Source organism: Heterocephalus glaber, unplaced genomic scaffold, assembly GCF_053883595.1.
Source record: "Heterocephalus glaber isolate CG9 unplaced genomic scaffold, H.glaber_assembly_v1.0 deba00001509, whole genome shotgun sequence".
In the NCBI taxonomy this organism is placed as follows: Eukaryota; Metazoa; Chordata; class Mammalia; order Rodentia; family Bathyergidae; genus Heterocephalus; species Heterocephalus glaber.
The window spans coordinates 32,930,933-32,949,425 of NW_028258325.1; the positions used below are offsets into that span (position 1 = coordinate 32,930,933).

General features: G+C 34.7%; 1 protein-coding gene and 1 pseudogene across 27 annotated transcripts in view; one reads left to right on the forward strand and one right to left on the reverse strand.

Annotated features, from left to right (window-relative positions):
* Nucleotides 1-18,493, forward strand: part of N4bp2 (NEDD4 binding protein 2) — a 176,681-nt gene that overhangs the window by 127,915 nt on the left and 30,273 nt on the right. For all 27 annotated transcript variants that reach the window (XM_087187492.1, XM_087187482.1, XM_087187484.1 and 24 more), the window contains 6 exons: nucleotides 3,465-3,617; nucleotides 5,610-7,948; nucleotides 8,943-9,028; nucleotides 9,976-10,021; nucleotides 11,625-11,821; nucleotides 15,236-15,354. In XM_087187492.1, the coding sequence (XP_087043618.1) occupies nucleotides 3,465-3,617; nucleotides 5,610-7,948; nucleotides 8,943-9,028; nucleotides 9,976-10,021; nucleotides 11,625-11,821; nucleotides 15,236-15,354 (2,940 nt within the window). The remainder of the gene's footprint in view (nucleotides 1-3,464; nucleotides 3,618-5,609; nucleotides 7,949-8,942; nucleotides 9,029-9,975; nucleotides 10,022-11,624; nucleotides 11,822-15,235; nucleotides 15,355-18,493) is intronic.
* Nucleotides 1,924-1,983, reverse strand: LOC147825117 (U2 spliceosomal RNA; annotated as a pseudogene).

The window sequence follows — 18,493 nt, forward strand, 5'->3', positions numbered from 1 at the left end:
TGAAGTGTAATTTGCCTAATATTAACAGAATTATACAAGCTCCCTTTTAGTTAGTATTTGAATGTTATTTCCTTTTCAATATCCTTATGTTTATACATGTATCTTTTTTTTTTTTTGGTACTGGGTATCGAACTTGGGTCCTTGTGCTTGCAGGGCAGACGGTGGAACCACTGAGCTAAATCCCCGGCCCTATACATGTATCTTTTGTAACTACAATGGCTAGGTTTTAAAAACCCTGCTCTGTTAACTGGTCATACTGGTACACACCTGTATTCCCAGTTACTTGGGTGGCTGAGGCAGGAGTATTGCAAGTTTGAGACTAGCTTGGCCAATTTAGGGATACCTTGTCTCAAAATAAAATATAAAAAGGAGCCAGGCATGATAGTTCACGTACCAGTGCTTTGGGAAGCTAAGGCAAGAGGATTGCAAATTTGAGCCTAGCCCGAGCAACTTAATAACTTAGCAAGATTTTTTCTTGAAATAAAATATTAAAAAGGTTAGGTATGTAGCTCAGTGTGAAAGCCATGGGTTCAATCCCCGGTATTGAAAAAAATGAAACAAAATAAAACAAAAATTCAAAAACAAAATAAAAAACCACAAATAACAACAACAACAACAAAACTACTCTGTCCATCTTAGCTTTTAACTGGTAAACTTAGTTCTTTTATAGTTGTCTTGTTATTCATATAATTGATGATCTTTCTCACTGTTTCATATACTTTCTTTGTTTCTTTGTTTCTTGTTTTTTTGGCTTTTTTGAGACAGAGTCTCACTCTGTATTTCAGGCCAGTTTTGAACTCACTGTGGCCTCAAGCACTTGGCGATCCTCTTGCCTCAGCTTCCCAAGTGCTGAGATTATGGATGTGTGCTACCACGCCTGGCCTTCACTATGCTTTCTATTTATCTCACTTTTTCTGTGATTGTTCTATCACAGAAAATTATATAGTTGGATTTTTTTCTCCTATCATGACTAATTTTGGATTTTTTGATCAAATCTAAATTTTCTTCTTCATTCTTTTTTTTTCTTTTTGCGGTACTGGGGAATCAAAGTCAGACCTTGCCCTTGTGAGACAGGCACGGTGCCACTGAGTTTAATCCCCGGCCCTATCTTACTCATTTTTTTTCTTCTTGATAATCTGTAAATTAGTGTATGCTTTTATTTTAGTGGTTACCTTATAATATTTATCATGTAAACTTTAAATCTAAAGTTAAACCATTTTTTAGGCCTTCTTCCTCACAGTACAAGGACTTTAAAATATTTTAACTCTGATATATTAATATTTTAGCTCCCAGCTTACATGGTGTCACTATCTAGTACATATGGACAGTGTTTTTAATTGTATCATTATTGCTCTATGTCATTTTTTCTGGCATTGTAGAGCTTTCATCTGGGAATTTCCCTCTGCCTGATACTCACCTTTTAGAAACTAGTAAAGGTCTGGTTGATGTCAAACTATTTATTTATTTTTTTTGGTACCAGGAATCGAACTCAGGACCTTCCACTTGCGAGGCAGGCGGCGGCACCACTGAGCTAAATCCCTTGCCCCAATGTCAAACTGTTTTTTAAAATTTTAATTTGAAAATCCTTTTGTTGCTCTCATTCTTGTAAGATACTTTTGCTGTATGCCTTCTAGATTGACATTTATTTTCTGTTATGGAAGATTACATTTAATTCTCTGCTCATTTCCATTTGTTATTATTGTTTGTAGATGTCCAGCTCAAAAATTTTTTTTATTTTTTTTGGTACTGGGGATCGAACTTGGGTCCTTGTGCTTGCAAGGCAGGCGGTCAAACCACTGAGCTAAATCCCCAGTGAGCTCAAAAATTTTTACAAAAATTTCTGACTGCTTTTCTTATGCATCCTTTTATCTTTGGTAAATGACAGTTTTAGTACTGTGTTTTTCGTTATGGATTTCATCTTGTTTGGGGTTTGTTTGGTTTCTGATACTACACTTGATCTTAGCCAAAAGGCCGAGAAGCGATTGTTTGGTTTCTGAAATCAGGGGATTGTTGTCTTTCATCAGTTCTGACAAACTCCGAGTATTTTTCTTTAAATTGTGCTTTTGTCCCATGCACTCTCTTGTCTTCTTGGGACTTGAAATTGATGGATATTAGACCATTTTGCTCTGTCCTCTGTTTTTTTTCTGGTATTGGGGATCGAACTCGGGACCTTGTGCCTGCAAGTCAGGTGGCGGAACCATTGAGCTAAATCCTCAGCCCTGTTCTCTGTTTCTTAACCTTTCTTTCATATTTTCTATATCTTTGCTTCTCTGTGATCTGAAACCAGACAAGATTGAGGTAGGTAAATATGAAAGCCAGATTTCACCAAAGAGGCAAACACTCATATTAGTCCTGGGTCTAGATACAAAACTTTGAATCCAACCCAGAATGAGTTTCAAGTGAGATGTTTTCATTAAGACAAGACTCTTGAGGGGTTAAACCATACCATCCGGTCTGATAGATGCAAATCCATATGCTGTGTAAATGAAAGCACCCTCGGTTTAAGACCTAAGGATTCCCATGTTTTATTCAACTATATATGAACTCATTAACAAGAACACACAAAGAAATGAACCAACATGAGTAAAAAGACAAATAATAAACTTCGTATTTGGACATTTAGAGACTTCATATACTAGGAATTTTTTGTTTAAACTTAAAATGTAATAACATATGTTTGATTTTAGTTTACATTTAGTCTAATTTTGTTATGACATGAGGACACTTTTAAGCATTCTAGTCTGCCATATTGGCATAAGTGAAAGCCTTTATAGTGGGATGTTTATACTCACTAGTTTATAATTAACAAAAGCCTAGAAATGACAGTGACAGTTCAGGAGATTATAAATTCTTAGGAGATTTTGTTGTTGTTGTTGAGACAGAGTCTCACTCTGTAATTCAGGCTGGCCTTAAACTCACTATGTAGCCCAGGCTGGCCTTGAACTCGAGGCAGCCTTCCTGCCTCCACCTCCTGAGTGCTGGGACTAGAGGCTTATGCCACCATGTCTGGCCCTTAATTTTCTTTTTTTCTTTTTCTTTTTTTTTTGGTATAGGGGATCGAACTTGGGATGTTGCGCTTGCGAGGCAGGCAGCAGAACCACTGAGCTAAATCCCCAGCCCTAAAAGGAGGCTCAGCGATTTTTTTTTTTTTTTTTTAGAACTTAATTTTCCCAAGTTGATAAAGTGTTCTTAGAAAAGAAAGCCTGATAGAATGGAAATTAGAAACAAATAGTGTATATTATGATAAACCAGTTTTAATATTGTTTTGTATTAGAAATGTATTATTAATAAGGCTAGGGAGGTAGCTCAATGGTAGAGTATATTAAAGCCCTGAATTTAAGCCCTAGTATGGGGGGGGAGGAGAGAAAAAAAAAGATATGTATCAGCTTTCTCTTAGACATTGTAAGTTTTTTTTTTCTTTTAACTCAGTTATCAATAATTCATCTGCTCTTTGGAATTTTCAGGCGTAACATTCATGGGATAAGCAAAGAAAAAATAATAAGAATGTTGGAACACTATCAGCGTTTTGTTTCAGTGCCAATAATCATGGATTCTTCAGTGCCAGAGAAAATTGAACGTATTGAGTTGTGTGCATCTTGTGAGGACAGAAGTCCCAGGTAGGTTAAAATGCCTCTTTACAAAAATTTATTTTGAAACAATTTTTTAAAATGGTTAATTTCAGAGCTTGTGAAATCAGTGCAATTAACTTTAAAAATAAGGTAGACTTCTGTTATTTCTAAGTGTGTAGGTACAGTCTCATCTAGATTTAGCTGAGAATAAGTTAGCAAGAGAGGTAAAAGCTCATATGAGAGGTATGATAGTTTTTTCATTGTGCTCAGCATTTTGTGCATCTGTGATTATACTATGAGTATACCTGTCTTTGTTCCAATGTTTCCCTTATTTCTTTACTATTTTGGCATCCATATCACTTCTTAATTTTCTAAGGTTTTAGTGAAAATACTCTTTTAAACTTTTATCATAAAAATTAATTATTCATAGTTTACTTTTACTAATACAAGTCACGACTCTTTGGGAGCTTACAATTTGGGAAAATACTTGTGTTAGCCAGCATGCTATCACTAAAATATACCTGAAATAATCAACTTATTTTGACTCACAGTTGTAGAGTTTCTAGGCCTTGATCGATTGGCTAAGTTGCTTTTCCCTTTGGTGAGGCTGTGTAATGTGGCAAGAAGAGTGTGACAGAGCCGAACCATTTACTTCATGTCTGGGAAGCAAAACAGAGGAAGAGGCAGCCCCTTCAAGGCTGCACCTGACAACTTTCGGTCCTTCGAGAGGTCCTGCCTCTCAGCTTTTGCCACCTCCTGGGATCACCACCCAGAGGACCGAAACTTTTACCTGTGGGTCTTTGGAGGATACTCATCCATACCATAGCAGTACTGATTCTGTGGAGTATTTAGAGCACATATAAACAATTGAACAAATAAATGAATAAATAAGAATCTAAATGTCTGTTGAGGTCTGAAGTGCCATATTTTTTGATGGCAAAGGATGAGAGGCTTTGTTAAAAAGGAGTTGAGAGAGAGGGCTGGGGATTTAGCTCAGTGGTTCTGCTGCCTGCCTCGCAAGCGCAAGGACCCGAGTTCAATCCCTGGCACCAAAAAAAAAAAAAAAAAAAAAAGGAGTTGAGAGAAGGGAAGAAAAAATTTACAAATCCTTTTTTATTGAGAAGCAGTGTTCCAGAGTGGTTAAGAGCATGGGCCTGAGCTATAGGTCCTGGGTTCAAATCCCAAAACCTTGGAATCTTTGAGAAGTGTCAGTAATACACACTGCTTCCAAGGATGTCATAAGGATTATGAAGTAAGACTGTGAAAGACTTGGAATAACATCTGACACATGGAAAACTTTAACTTTAGGTGTGATTTAACTTAGGAAGTCTTCATGGAAGAATTGGCATCTTGAGAGTTCTTGCAATAAAGAAAGGAAGGAAGATGAGTTGACAAACTGAATTAGGAAAGTTGAAAGTATAATGTTTAAGCGAAAGTGTTCTGAATCTGAAATTAACATCCTTAATTTAGCAATGATAAACATTTAACAAATGATATCTCAAGTGAGAGAGCTCTTCCTCCTTTCTTTAATTTCTCTTAACCACGCAAATCATGTTGGTTGGTTCTTTCTGACTTTGTACAATGAAGCTTCCTCTCACAAGTGGTGATAGATACAGGGATAGACCCAGTGTTAGGCTAAGCTAATATGCATTTGAAAGAAGTGGAGGAAGTGATACCCTCTTTCTGGGAAGAAATTTAAAGCCTTAACTTTCTTATTTAATGAATAATGAACAACTTAACTGAAAAACTGATGTTTCCTCTTCACTTAAAAAAGTTTGCTTCATATATGCCAAGCATCATGCCAGATGTTGAGATTACAAGAGAATTGAACCCAGGGTCTTGCACATGCTATATCAATATATACCATTGAGTTATATATCACTCAGCTATGTGCCCTGATGAATTTTATTATTTTAATGTAGTTTTTTTAAAAAAAAGAATGTGTTAAGTGTACATGGTAAGTCACATAATTCTTTAATTTAAATCATAGTATTAATGGCAATGTTGAGAGACTTATGATATTTAAAAAAAATCTTACAGCCCAAGAGACAGTGAAGACAATACCTCTGTAAAAGAAGAAAATGTTACATCCTCTTCTTTGAAGCACCTAGCGTTAATTGAAGAAAAGAATCTTGAAGTGGCTTTTTCTCTACCAGAGAATGTTACATGTCTCCTTCATGCAGATTCAAACAAAGGGAGAGAAGAAATAAGTGGTATGAATCATAGCACTCAGAGTGCTTTCACGCAGGAAGCTCCTCACATTTGTCTTTCTGACTCTGAAAGCAAAGTTCAAGCAACAGACAAGAGGGAAAAAGAAGAGGAAGTAGAAATAACCTCTGCAAAAGAATGTACTGAAGCCAGTTCAGGTAGTCCTAGAGAGAGAATATCACCAAGTATTTGCTGTGGTGAAAATAATCAAGAAGAATTTGATTTTGCAAATACTGTACCATTTCAAAAGGAAAAGTCTTCATCTAGTGAAATATTAGGAGAAAGAATCACAGTAAAGAAAAAAACTGTTGGAAACCAAAAAAGCAGATCACTTGTGGAAAAGTTTCCAAGACATGAGCTATCAAGTTTTGTTGGTGATTGGCCAGTTGATAAGACTATTGGTCAGAGGACGAAAAGGAACCGAAAAGCTGAAAAAGCTTCTTCATCTGTACAAAATGACAAAAAGTATAATCGCCCTCAGACATGCAGAGTATTAGATAATAGTGTATCTGTGAATACTGAGTCTGTCCAGCAGCAAGGATCTTCACGTGAAAGTGAAGAAGACGGCAGGAAGTCACAGTGTGATGATCCTTCAGAATTTCCCAGTAGTTGTAAATATGGTACTTATAAAAATACTGAAGAAAACTCTTTTAGTATTGTCGGTGACTGGCCATGTGATTCTTTAGCTCAGAGAGAACACAGATCAAGAATGCCAAAGGTTGATATAAGAAAGCCCAACCTAGAATTTGGAACTAATAATATAAATGAAATATCCTTATACACAGCACATGAGGCCTGTTGGGGCACAAGCCCCGAAGAACTAAAAATGTTGAGTAGCTCCACCCTCCAAAGTTCTGAGATGCTGCCCAGTGAAATGAGCAATGAGAATCAAACTTACTTAAGTGAACAGATTCCTAGGCAACACACATTGTCTCCTCCTTTTACCAGCAGTGTCGCAACTGCTTTAGCTGAATTTCCAGGGGGAATGTCTAAAAGAGTCCCTGAAATAGAAGTAGGCACATGTACCCAGACGGAACCACAGGATTTTGCCCTCTTATGGAAAATAGAAAAGAAGAAAATTAGGGTTTCAGATTCTATCAAAATGTTGACAGGAAGATTAGATGGATTTAAACCGAAAGCTTTCAGTAATAACACAAAAGCAAATGTTCAGCAAACAATTCCATATAGGGTAATGTATGATAAAAGCACATATGTTGAGGAAGATGAGCTTACCAGTGTTGATGAATCTGAAAATCTTAATATCCTTTGTAAACTATTTGGGTCCTTTTCATTAGAAGCCCTGAAAGACTTATATGAGAGATGCAATAAAGATATTATTTGGACTACAAGCCTTCTGTTGGATTCTGAAACTAAATTATGTGAGGATACAGAATTTGAGAATTTTCATAAACTATGTGATGAACCACAAGTTGGACTATTTTCTCTGGGATTGGATTTGAAGGAGGTTATTAGCCAAAAAAGAAACTTAGATGATTCTAATTCTTCTGTGCCAGAGTTTCATAGAATTGACACCAACAATAATAATGCACAGCCTATTTGTGATGCAGAAAAGGGAAACTCAGAGCAGACAGAAATACAAGGTATAACTTTTGAAAACCCTGGAATAATAAGTGTATTTCCTAATGCTGCTATAGATGTAAAGAGTAATAATGAAATACTTCCTAACCATCAGGCAGAATTTTCAGACTTATGTAGCTTTAGGCAGTCTCTTCCAACTGTTCTAAAATTTCCTAATGATGTAAGTGAAATGGAGAATAGTCTAGTAGCCGCAGAGACTGGAGATGGTATGCATTCATCTTTAAATTTGTCTGATATTCTAAACTCTGTAGCAAGCACTTCAGATCTTGGGTTAAATGAAGTTAATTTTACTGAGACTATGGAAATAAAGAAATATGGAAATCTTCCAAAAGATTATGAGAAATTTGCAAATACAGAAGAATTTATAAATGAAGATGAACAGGAAATGGAGAAAATTCTAATGGAAGAAGGTAGTTTGTCAGCTGGAGTTAGTGAAGAAGATAAAACTGAAATATTGAGTCCCACACCAGTGATGGCCAAATCTTTGACCATAGACTGTCTGGAATTGGCATTACCCCCTGAACTGGCTTTTCAACTTAATGAATTATTTGGTCCAGTTGGTATTGATTCAGGTAAGGAAAAAGTAAATTAATTACATGTGTGTCTTTGTGTGAATAGAATGCAAAAGTTTCAGTTATGAAATGATTTCATGTTAACTGAAATGTAAAAGTAATTTGTATTGCCTGACTTCACATAATACTTTGACACAGTTTGTTTCTAGAATATTTTTAAAAAAATGTAATTGAAGTAGAGACTACTGTATGTTGAGTTTTTAATCCATCCCATGTATATATTTAAAGCTTACCTGGGCCAGGGATTTAGCTCAGTGGTTCCGCTGCCTGCCTTGCAAGCGCAAGTTCCCGAGTTCGATCCCCCGTACCAAAAAAAATAAAAATAAAAAAAGGCTTACTTGTACAGTTACTTGTACAGATGAACTCTTTGTGTCTTCTGTTGCAAGCATTAATTCTTGCTGGGTAGAGTCATGCACAGTTGTAATTAATCTCAGCTACTTGGAAGGCTGAGACAGGAGAATTGCAAGTTTGAGGCTACCCTGAACAATTTAGTGAGATGTCTCAAAATAAAATTTCTTTCTTTTTTTTTTTGTACTGGGGATCGAACTCGGGACCTTGTGCTTGCAAGGCAGGCACTGGATCCACTGAGCTAAATCCCTGTCCCTCAAAATAAAATTTAAAAAGGGCTATGGCTGTGACTTAGTGTGGTAGAGCCCTTGCCTAGCATGCATCAAGCCATGAGTTTGATCCCTAGAACTGGGGGAAAAAAATTCTTAGAACAGCCTAATCGAAAGGTCTCAACTACTGCAAATGAATAAGTTAAACATAGTTAGATTAAGAAATGAATAACTTAGATTTATTACGAAGTTTTGTATAATTATACCAGTAAAGAAGTGTGAAAATAATGGCATATAACATAAAAATATTCCAGGAGATGTAGTAAATAGAAACATAAACCAGTAATTAATAATGCAAAATAGTTGTGCATTTGGTTTTCTGCCAATATATAATGAGTAATGATTATACTTTCTTTTCTTTTTCTTCCCTTCACAAGAGTCTCTAACAGCTGACGATTGTATGGTTCATATAGATCTGAATCTGGCTAAAGTGATTCATGAGAAATGGAAAGAATCTGTAATGGTAGGCTTCTTTTTTATGAAGAGCTCCTTTTATGTCTATTTCATCACCATTGTTTTTCGGTAAAATCCACTGTGTTATATGAACGAGTTCTACTGCATTTTGACTTTGAAAGAGACTGAAGTTTTACCAGTTATGAGTTTACTAGTCAGCTCTGGTGGCACATGTCTGTAATGCCAGTACTCAGGAGGCTGAGACAGGGGGATCTCCATGAGTTTGAGGCCAGCCTGGGCTATAAAGTCTGTTCAAGGCCAGCCTGAACTACATGGAGAGATCCTGTCTCAGAAATTGCCCTCCCCTCAAAAAAAAGTTTACTAATTTTTCTTTCTTCAGTATTTGAAATATTTCCAGACTGAATAAATTATATAATTTGCAGTGGAGCTCGTGGTTATTTTTTTTTAACCAAAAAAAAAAGAAATCCTAAACAGTGAATTTTTCACTATTAAAAGATTACAGTGCAGCTTAGCATGATGGTGTACTCCTATAATCCCAGCATTTGGGAGGCTGAGGCAGGAGGATCACTGGCAGTTTGAGGCCACCCTGGGTTACATAGTTCAAGGGCATCCTGGACTATGTAGTGAGATCCTCTTCTCAAAAAAAAAATCATAGTGTTCATTAATTAAATTTTATTTTATTTTGGTACCGGGGATTGAACTTGGGACCTTGTACTTTCAAGGCAGGCACTGTACCACTGAGCTAAATCCCTGGCCCCATTAATTAAATTCTAAAAACAAGTTTTAAAAAAAATGCATCATAAAACATCTTCATAAGCAGAAAAAAATATATAAATGTAGTTATAATTTCATTTGTCTAGCTTTATTTTACTTAGATTTAGTAAGAGCTATTTACAGTTATATAAGAAGAAATGATTTCTAGAAAAAAATAATATAACCTATAACCTTATTTACTGATGCGCCCTCCTTTGTCCATCCCTTGTTCTTTGTGTTCAGGAGCGACAGAGACAAGCGGAGGTGTCCTGTGGCAAGTGTATGCAAGGTAAAGCACATAATTTTACTTCTGATGTTCTTACCTTGATGTTGATACTTGGCATGTGTTTTAACTCATTCTAAATATACTTCCACAACATATGTTATTCATGAATTTTGATAGGCAAATTAAAATTCTTTAGAAATAATTGAATTCTAATATAAAGCAAAAACTTAAAGTTGGTAAAAAAACTATCATATATTTATTTAATCATCATGAGTGCTTTGGAACACCAAAAGTGTGCTGTCTGATACATACACACAATCAAAATGTTTCCTGTTTTTTTTTTTTTTTTTTTTTGTGGTACTGGGGATCGAACTCAAGACCTTGCGCTTGCAAGACAGGTGCGGTGCCACTGAGCTAAGTCCCCGGCCCTAAATTTTTTTTTTTTTTTTGGTATGGTACTGGGGATCGAACTCTGGACCTTGCACTTGTGAGGCAGGCGGCGGCACCACTGAGCTTAAGGATTTGCTCTGTATGAAAGAAAACTTGTGAGTTGAAAGAAACAGTGTTCAAATGTTTGAGAGCATTTTTGAATTATTACTGTGCTATTCAAAATTTTTATTGATGTCAATATGAGGGCATAAAAGCAGCCTGCTGTTTTGGTCCATCCTGCCAACTTGAAAATACAAGATGACTTTTAGACACTGTTGTCTTCAGTGAGAAGCATTGATGAGGGTCTTTTTTTGAGGGGAGTGGTTTGAGACAGGGTCTCCTACGTAGTTCAGGCTGGCCTAGAATTCGCTATGTAGCCCAGGCTGGCCTCAAACTGATGGAGATTCTCCTGCCTCAGCCTCCTGAGTGCTGGGATTACAGGTGTGCACCACCACACCCAGCTGAGGCTCTGTCTCTTGCATATGAGTTCCACCAAGTGTCTCTTTTGTCCACTGCCCACTTTGACCACAGCAGCAGAGCTCCAGGTGGAAGATCGCTCAAGTCTACTTTCAGACTTGTCTGAAAGCTGTCTGAGGGCTTGCGGTAACCAGAGTGTTATTATGGTTGTGTAAATGTGTGTGCTGTTTCTTCATTCCCCAGGAAACAAGAAATATATCAAAGTGTGTCTGTATTTCCTTATGATGATGAAATGTTACACATTCAGTTCTTTTATAATTTCTTGTATTTTTTGTTTTGGTAACTTCTTAAAACGTTTAGTTCCGTATTTTAAATATCATTTGCTCAGTGTTTATTGTGTTTCCAGTGAGTTATAGATTTGCCAAAACACTGATACTCTCAGTTCTTCAGTTGGCTGGGCAGAGCCTTTCCAGTTCCTCATTTCTACTTAGCTGTAATGTCTTTTGTTTACCAGTGTCTTAAATGTATGTCACTGTTTTTGTGTCAGTGTGATATGAAAAAGAATGGGAAGAACTGAATTAATTTACAGTTATACACAGATCATTGATCATTTAAAACATTCCTACATTTTCCCATATACTTTCTTGTTTGCAATTATGTGAAAATGTATTTTGAAATTTCAGAGTTGTGTTATATTTACAAATCGAAAAGCTAAAAGCTATGTTTTCTTGGTTTCTTTGAGGTAGATGTAAAAATGAGTAATTATTTAATTTGCATACTAATTGTTGAAGGCATGACATTATTTATATTGCTCTTGTAGATCCTTCCTTGGTTGGAAATACTGGTCTTGATAACCCTGAACAAAAATCATCTCAGAGAACAGGTAGAAAATTACTGAAGACTTTAGCAGCACCTGAAATGCTGCCCTTCTTGGATCATTGGAATACTCAAACTAAAAAAGTATCACTCAGAGAAATAATGTCAGAAGAAATTGCCTTACAGGAAAAGCATGATTTGGTAAGAGTTAGTACAAATATTAAGCTGTTGTCTTTGACTCTAGTTTGACTCAATTGTATTTGCTTATTTTACGATATTCATTCTGTGTTTTCTAGTCTAGAGTCTATATTTAACCTGGTTGAAGTTAATGTTACAATTGAGATTTTTTAATTTGGAGACTGAGTCTTGCTATGTAGTTCAGCTTAGACTTGAACTCACTATGTAGCCCAGGCTGGCCTCGAACTCACGGCAGGGTGCGTCAGCTTCCTGAGTGCTGGGATTGCAGGCATATGCAACCACACCCATCTGAACAATGTTTTAGGTGTAATCTGAAGTTAGAGGTTTTTGCTTTTAGGTAGTTGATATTCTAATAATAGTCCTTCAAATGTTATATTTGTGTTGTCTTAGATTTAATTTTGTAGGTGATTTATATGCATCTTACTTAGCTTTTAATATTTACCTCTAATCTGTTTTTTTTTTTTTTTTTTTGAGACAGAGTCTTGCTGTGTAGCCCAGGCTGGCCTCAAACTTGAGGTGATCCTCCCACCTCAGCCTCCTTAGTGCTGGGATTATAGGCATGTGCCACCATGCCCAGCTACCTCCAATTCTTTAATGTTTGAAAAACATGAAAGAAATCTTTCATTTAAAGATAAATTCATAATAAATTAGTTATAAGAATTGTCCATCTGGCTATTAAATGTGTCCATCTTTGAAACAAGATTTTAGAGAATTTCAGAAAATTAATGGAGATTTAAAAACCATTCTTTTTCTAACTTTTCAATTAAATAAGTTAAAATGGAAACTTCACTTTGAACTTTATTTTTATTCCTTATTTTGACATTCTAATTATATGAAGCCATGAGTGAATTTGGTTTCTTTTGCATTTTTTCTTATTTTTTTTTAATTTCTGAAAATTAGTATTCAAAAATTTCAAAATCAAAATGGAAAAGACCTTAGAAGTTATTTAGTTCACTTCTCAAGGAACAAAAGCAATTCTTAGATAATGATCTTAAAACAGTTTTGCACTCTTTCTTACTCATTTGACTGCTCAATCACTTTTGTATTTGGTTGTAATACATAGAATTGGGGTATAGGAAGAATGATGGGAGTCCTCATTTTTTCTAGTTGTCTTGTTAATTAATTTGGTAATATGCTAATATTCTCATCTTTGCACCCTTACATAGTCAAGGAACAATCTCCTCAAGTAGTAGTGTCTTCTAATTTAAGTGTTGTTTCAAATATCTCCCTTAATCTATATGTATAATAAACTGGAAAAAAAGATTGTCTTAAAAAAGTAAGGAAAGCCTAACACTTCTGCCTAAATGGTTAACTACTTTTTGCTGTAATTCCCTTTTCCACTATAAATTTACCTTTACAGTCCCAACCTGCCTTTTAATCTCTCATTGTAATGAGCAAATAAACATCTTTTGACTTCACAACTTAATGCACTTTTTTCTGAGTGAATTTGCTAACAGATACTGGACAACTTAGTCTCAAGGAGACTTTAGATAGATCTCAGTAGAATTTCTTGATATTTTCTCTTTACTCTTTGTCTCCAGAGGAGAAATACATTGTATGTATTTTAAAATCAAAGAAAACAAACTTTATGTATGATAAATGCATAGAATAATTTTTTTTTTTTGTACCTGTGATCAAACTGAGGACCTTGCACTTGCGAGGCAGGTGGCGGAACCACTGATCTAAATCCCTAGCTTATGCATAGAATAATTTAAGATGACTGTGGACAGGAGTTTTCACTTCATTGATGAGATGTTAGAATTTATATTTGAGAAACTCTTATGACCTGGTAGGTTGCTACAGTAAATCTGATCATTGATTTTTTAAAAATAAATTCAGATTATGATGTATATATTAAATAAAATGTGAAATACTTTAAATTCTTGAGGTGGCCTGTTTCCATCACCTTTGTGATGTGTTCAGTTTTGTCAGTCCTTTTTCCTGGTCATATTTTTTTTTTTTTTTTTGGTGGTACTGGGGATTGAACTCAGGACCTTGCTCCTGCCCGCCACTGAGCTACATCCCCGGCTCTCTTCCTGGTCATATTTTCACTTACTGTCTTCCTCTTTTAATAGTTTGGTGCTATCAATGGCTTAACTATGGCTAGGCTTCAAAACAAATATGTATTTGAGGGTTATTTTGGATTACTGTAGTTTTTAAATTTAGAAAATTTCAGAGTCATCTTGGTTGTTATTTTTCAACGTTTAGAATCTTTATAGCAAACAAAAAGTATTCAGTTGCATCACAATGTGGACAATATTAGAAGCCACTTAAGTCACTTTAAGAATGTTTACTGTAATCCTAGGTTAGAATTAAAATAGTATATTGTGGGGGCCAGGGATTTAGCTCAGTGGTTTCACTGCCTGCTGCACAAGCACAAGGACCTGAGTTCAATCCCCGGTACCAAAAAAAAAAAATAGTATATTGTAGGAAAGTTCTTTTGACTTGGCAGTGTTAGGCAGGCAAATCTCAGTAGGAATTGTGAAAAATAACAATTTTTATAGTTATTTTGAGGCAGTTATGTTTGTGAAAAATAATTATGAATTCTAAGATTTTCTGTGAACCTGAATCTGCAACTTATTTGTACATTGTAGTTTCTGCCCATTGAGAATATGTTTTTGAGGACCTTGTTCACTGCATCAGACAGTGTCTCTTTTATGAAGACCCATGGGAGAAATTTCTCTCGGGTTTCAGAACCAGAAAAGCTGTACTTTTCCTGAGCAACTGGTTTCTTTTTATTTTGTGGTCTCTGAGATTCTTTGTTTCTTCCTTTGGTTTGACTACTAAGAGGCTTAGAACTAAATTTGTAGTCCACCTTTAGCAGTTGTACAGGGTTTTGTGGCATTAATTTATATACTAACTTTATTAGCTAGTTTTGCTTACCTTTATTTTACTCTAACTCCGACTTCATTTATTTATATCCTGTTTATATGTACAGGCACATATTGATTAATGACCGAGCATAGTGTTCTCAGAAGTGTGTCATTAGGCAGTTTTGTCATTGTGTGGACATCAGAGTGTACTTAGGCAAGCCTAGATAGTACAGCCTATTACATACTTAGTCTGTATGGTATAGCCACTGATGTATATGCAGTCAGCCATTGACTGAAACATCATTATGTGGTACATGACTGTATATATATCTTCATGCTTTTATAGAATATGATTGTGTATGTGTGTATAATTTATGTATACTTGTACACCCATTTGTATATGTCTGATTGTATGTATATATATGAGAAATTTCAAATACTTTGGAAAAATTAAATAGTGCAAAAATACTTAACACTACTAATTTCAGCCTTTCGTCTGAGTGCTTATAAATTATTAGCTTTTTTTGCAATAGCTATACTTTTGGTTAACTTTGTTAGTATTTTAACTTTCATCTTGAGGGTGATTTTTGTGTTTTTATTTTAGAAAAGGGAGACATTTATGTTTGAAAAAGATTGTGCCACTAAACTAAAGGAGAAGGAGCTCTTTAAAATATTTCCAGCCATTGATCGAAATTTTCTTATGGACATTTTCAAGGATCACAAGTGAGTGCTGAAGGACTGACTGTATTTTCTGTTTGGATGTCACTGAAAAGATATGCCAAATAATCTTCGATTTTTATTTTTCTGATACAAATTATATAAATAATTCAAATGCAATATACATGGTGAGCAGTTTCTGGCAATTCATGTTCCACAATTTTGAAAATATGTATACTAATGTGTGTGCATACATATGTACCTATGTGCTTTTGTGTCTGTATATGCATATGTATTTCATCAGAAGGGTCATATTGATGTGTTGATTTTATAGTTTTACTGGATTTTTTTTTTTTTTTTTGGGTACTGGGAATCAAACTCAGGACCTTGCACTTGCCAGGCAGGCGTGGTACTGCTGAGCTACATCCCCGGCCCTTGGAACTTTCTTATCTATACATAATGACTTGCTCATTTTGAAGTCTACAGAGTGTTCCATATTAAAGAGTGCCATAGTTTACTTAAATGTGTCTCTAATTTTTTATAAAAAAAACCATATTATAGTGAGCATCCCTAGATCCATATCCTTGTATACATGGGTGACTGCTGTTGCAGGATAGTCCCTAAAAGTGAGATTGTTGGCTTATATGTTGAAAACTTTTGTTAACACCAAACTTCCTTTAATAAAGGCTGTACAGAGCTGGGGATTTAGCTCAGTGGTTTTGCCACCTGCTGCGCAAGCACAAGGACCTGAGTTTGATCCAAAAAATAATAAAAATAAATAGGTAAAGGGTGTAAATTAATATACTTACATGCACTAAAGAGTGTAACCTTCCTGGATATTAGGAATTAAAAATTTTTTGTCCACCTGATAGGAAAAATGATATATTACTTTCTAAACTTTTATTTTCCTGGTTGCTAGCAAGGTGGCTCTTTAAAAAATTTTTTTTCCTACCAATTATCACTTACATTTGCCTATTTTTCTGTTGGTTCTTTCTCTTTTTAGTCTTTCACGCTCTTTATATATTATGTATAGTAATTTTTGTGTGTTAAGATAGGTTACAATTAATTTTCCTGCTATGATACTATCTCTTATCTGGGAATAGTCTCTTTGGGCATAGATATCTTTTTTTTTTTTTTTTTTTGGTACTGGGGATCGAACTTGGGACCTTGTGGTTGCAAGACAGGTGTCAGAACCACTGAGCTAAATTCCCAGCCTTTGGACATAGATATCTTTTAATTCATATGTTGTAGCACCAAATCTTTTCCTTTATTATTTTTGTCTTATTTAGAAGTCTTTATAAAAATATAAATCTTTACTATTTTTAGTAGCTAAATATGTTTTTCTCTGCCTAGCATTTTTATGTGTGTGGTATGAAGTAGAGATTTATAAATGAGGTGGAAATTTTCCAAATAATTAACTGAATGAATGGGTCATCTTTATGCATTCATGTAAAATATAATCACCTTTTTGTTAGATCCTGAGTTGTTGCTACCGTATTTAAAAAAAATTATTATAGTGTATAGTGCATCTTGATGTTTATTAGGAATGATTCTATATAGTTTGACTAATGCATACTTTTTGATCATATATTTTTTCTTAACATGCTGGTTTAGCAAGAATTAAAGATACTCCATGGAATCTTTTGAAAGTCCAATATGTGTTTTGATCTTTATTAATATTGTATCAATCACAATAATAGATTCTGGAATAAAACCTACTTTATCTTCAGACTTTTTCTTTAATGATTTATAGTAATTGATTTACTAATTCATAGAATTTTTGTACCAGTAATTAAATGAAAATGCTCTGTAATTTTTCTGTTCTTTGCTATTTTTGTCAGATTTTGGTTTCAGGGTTTTATTTGGTGTCAGATAATACTGCCATTTTTCTGTCTGCAATGGAAAGTTTACTAAGTTGATAATTTGAAGGTCTAGGGTTGTATATATATATATATTATATATTATATATAATATATATTATATATATATATAATATATATTATATATATATATTATATATATATATTTTTTTTTGTACCAGGGATCGAACTCAGGACCTTGTGCTCGTGAGGCAGGCGACAGAACTACTGAGCTAAATCCCCAGCTGGGATTGTATATTTTTGAAGAGAGGGTTTTTAGAACCTATCACTCACTTTTTTAGGATTATCGATATATTCAGATGTTTGCCTTTTTTTCCTTACTGAATGTCTTTATTTTTCCATCAGTTTTTTTAAGTAATTAATTTAGTTTTTATCCCATTTCCCCCCTCCCCCTCTCCCCTCCCTAAGTACAGAAGCTTTGTTTCCATTTTTTCCTTCTATTTTCACTTTTTCTTGTCCCTTACTTCCTTTCTCCTTCCCTCCTCCCTTGTTCCCCTTCCCATTTGAACATTTTTTTCCCCATTTCCCAACATCCATTATACATTTTAGTCCTTATTTCTCCTTTCAGTTTTTCACACTAGAGAAACAATGTGATATTTAAACATGTGCATCTAGTTTATTTCACTTAAGAGTATGGTCTCAAGGTCCATCCATTTATCTATAGAGTCTGAAGCTCATCCTTCCTTATGGCAGAGTAATACTCCATTGTATAAAAAACCCCGATATTTTCCTTTTTGTCACGAGTCATTAAATGACCAGTTTTACCTTGGTCTTCAATTTTATTATTTTAAATTATATATTTATAATTAAAATAATATATTTGATCATATCCCTTTTCCTTAACTAATATTGCATATTTTGTGTTTTCTGTTTTCTCTTTTTATTAGATTGGTCCTTTAAATTATAAACTCTTGGTTTACTAGTCAAAGTCTGTTATGTTTTACATTTATTTTTGCTGATTTCTTTCTAAAATTTTTTTGCTTTATTTTCTTTTTTTTTTTGGTACTGGGGATTGAACTTGGGTCCTTGTGCTTGCGAGGCAGGCGGTGGACCCACTGAGATAAATCCCTGGCCCTTTTTGGTTTATTTTCAAGTTTTTGGTTAGTTTATTTCCTTTCAGTCTTTAATCACAAATACATTTAAGGATATGAATTTTTTCTGTATTGTTTGAATTCTGACATCCAGTATTTTTATTTTCAATGTTTTCTAAAATAATCTCTAATTTCAGTTTGATTTTTAAAATTTTTTTAATTTCTAAGTGATTTGATGCCTTTGGTGGTGATGTTAGGAGATTATTTTTGTTGCTGTTATTGTATTGGGATACA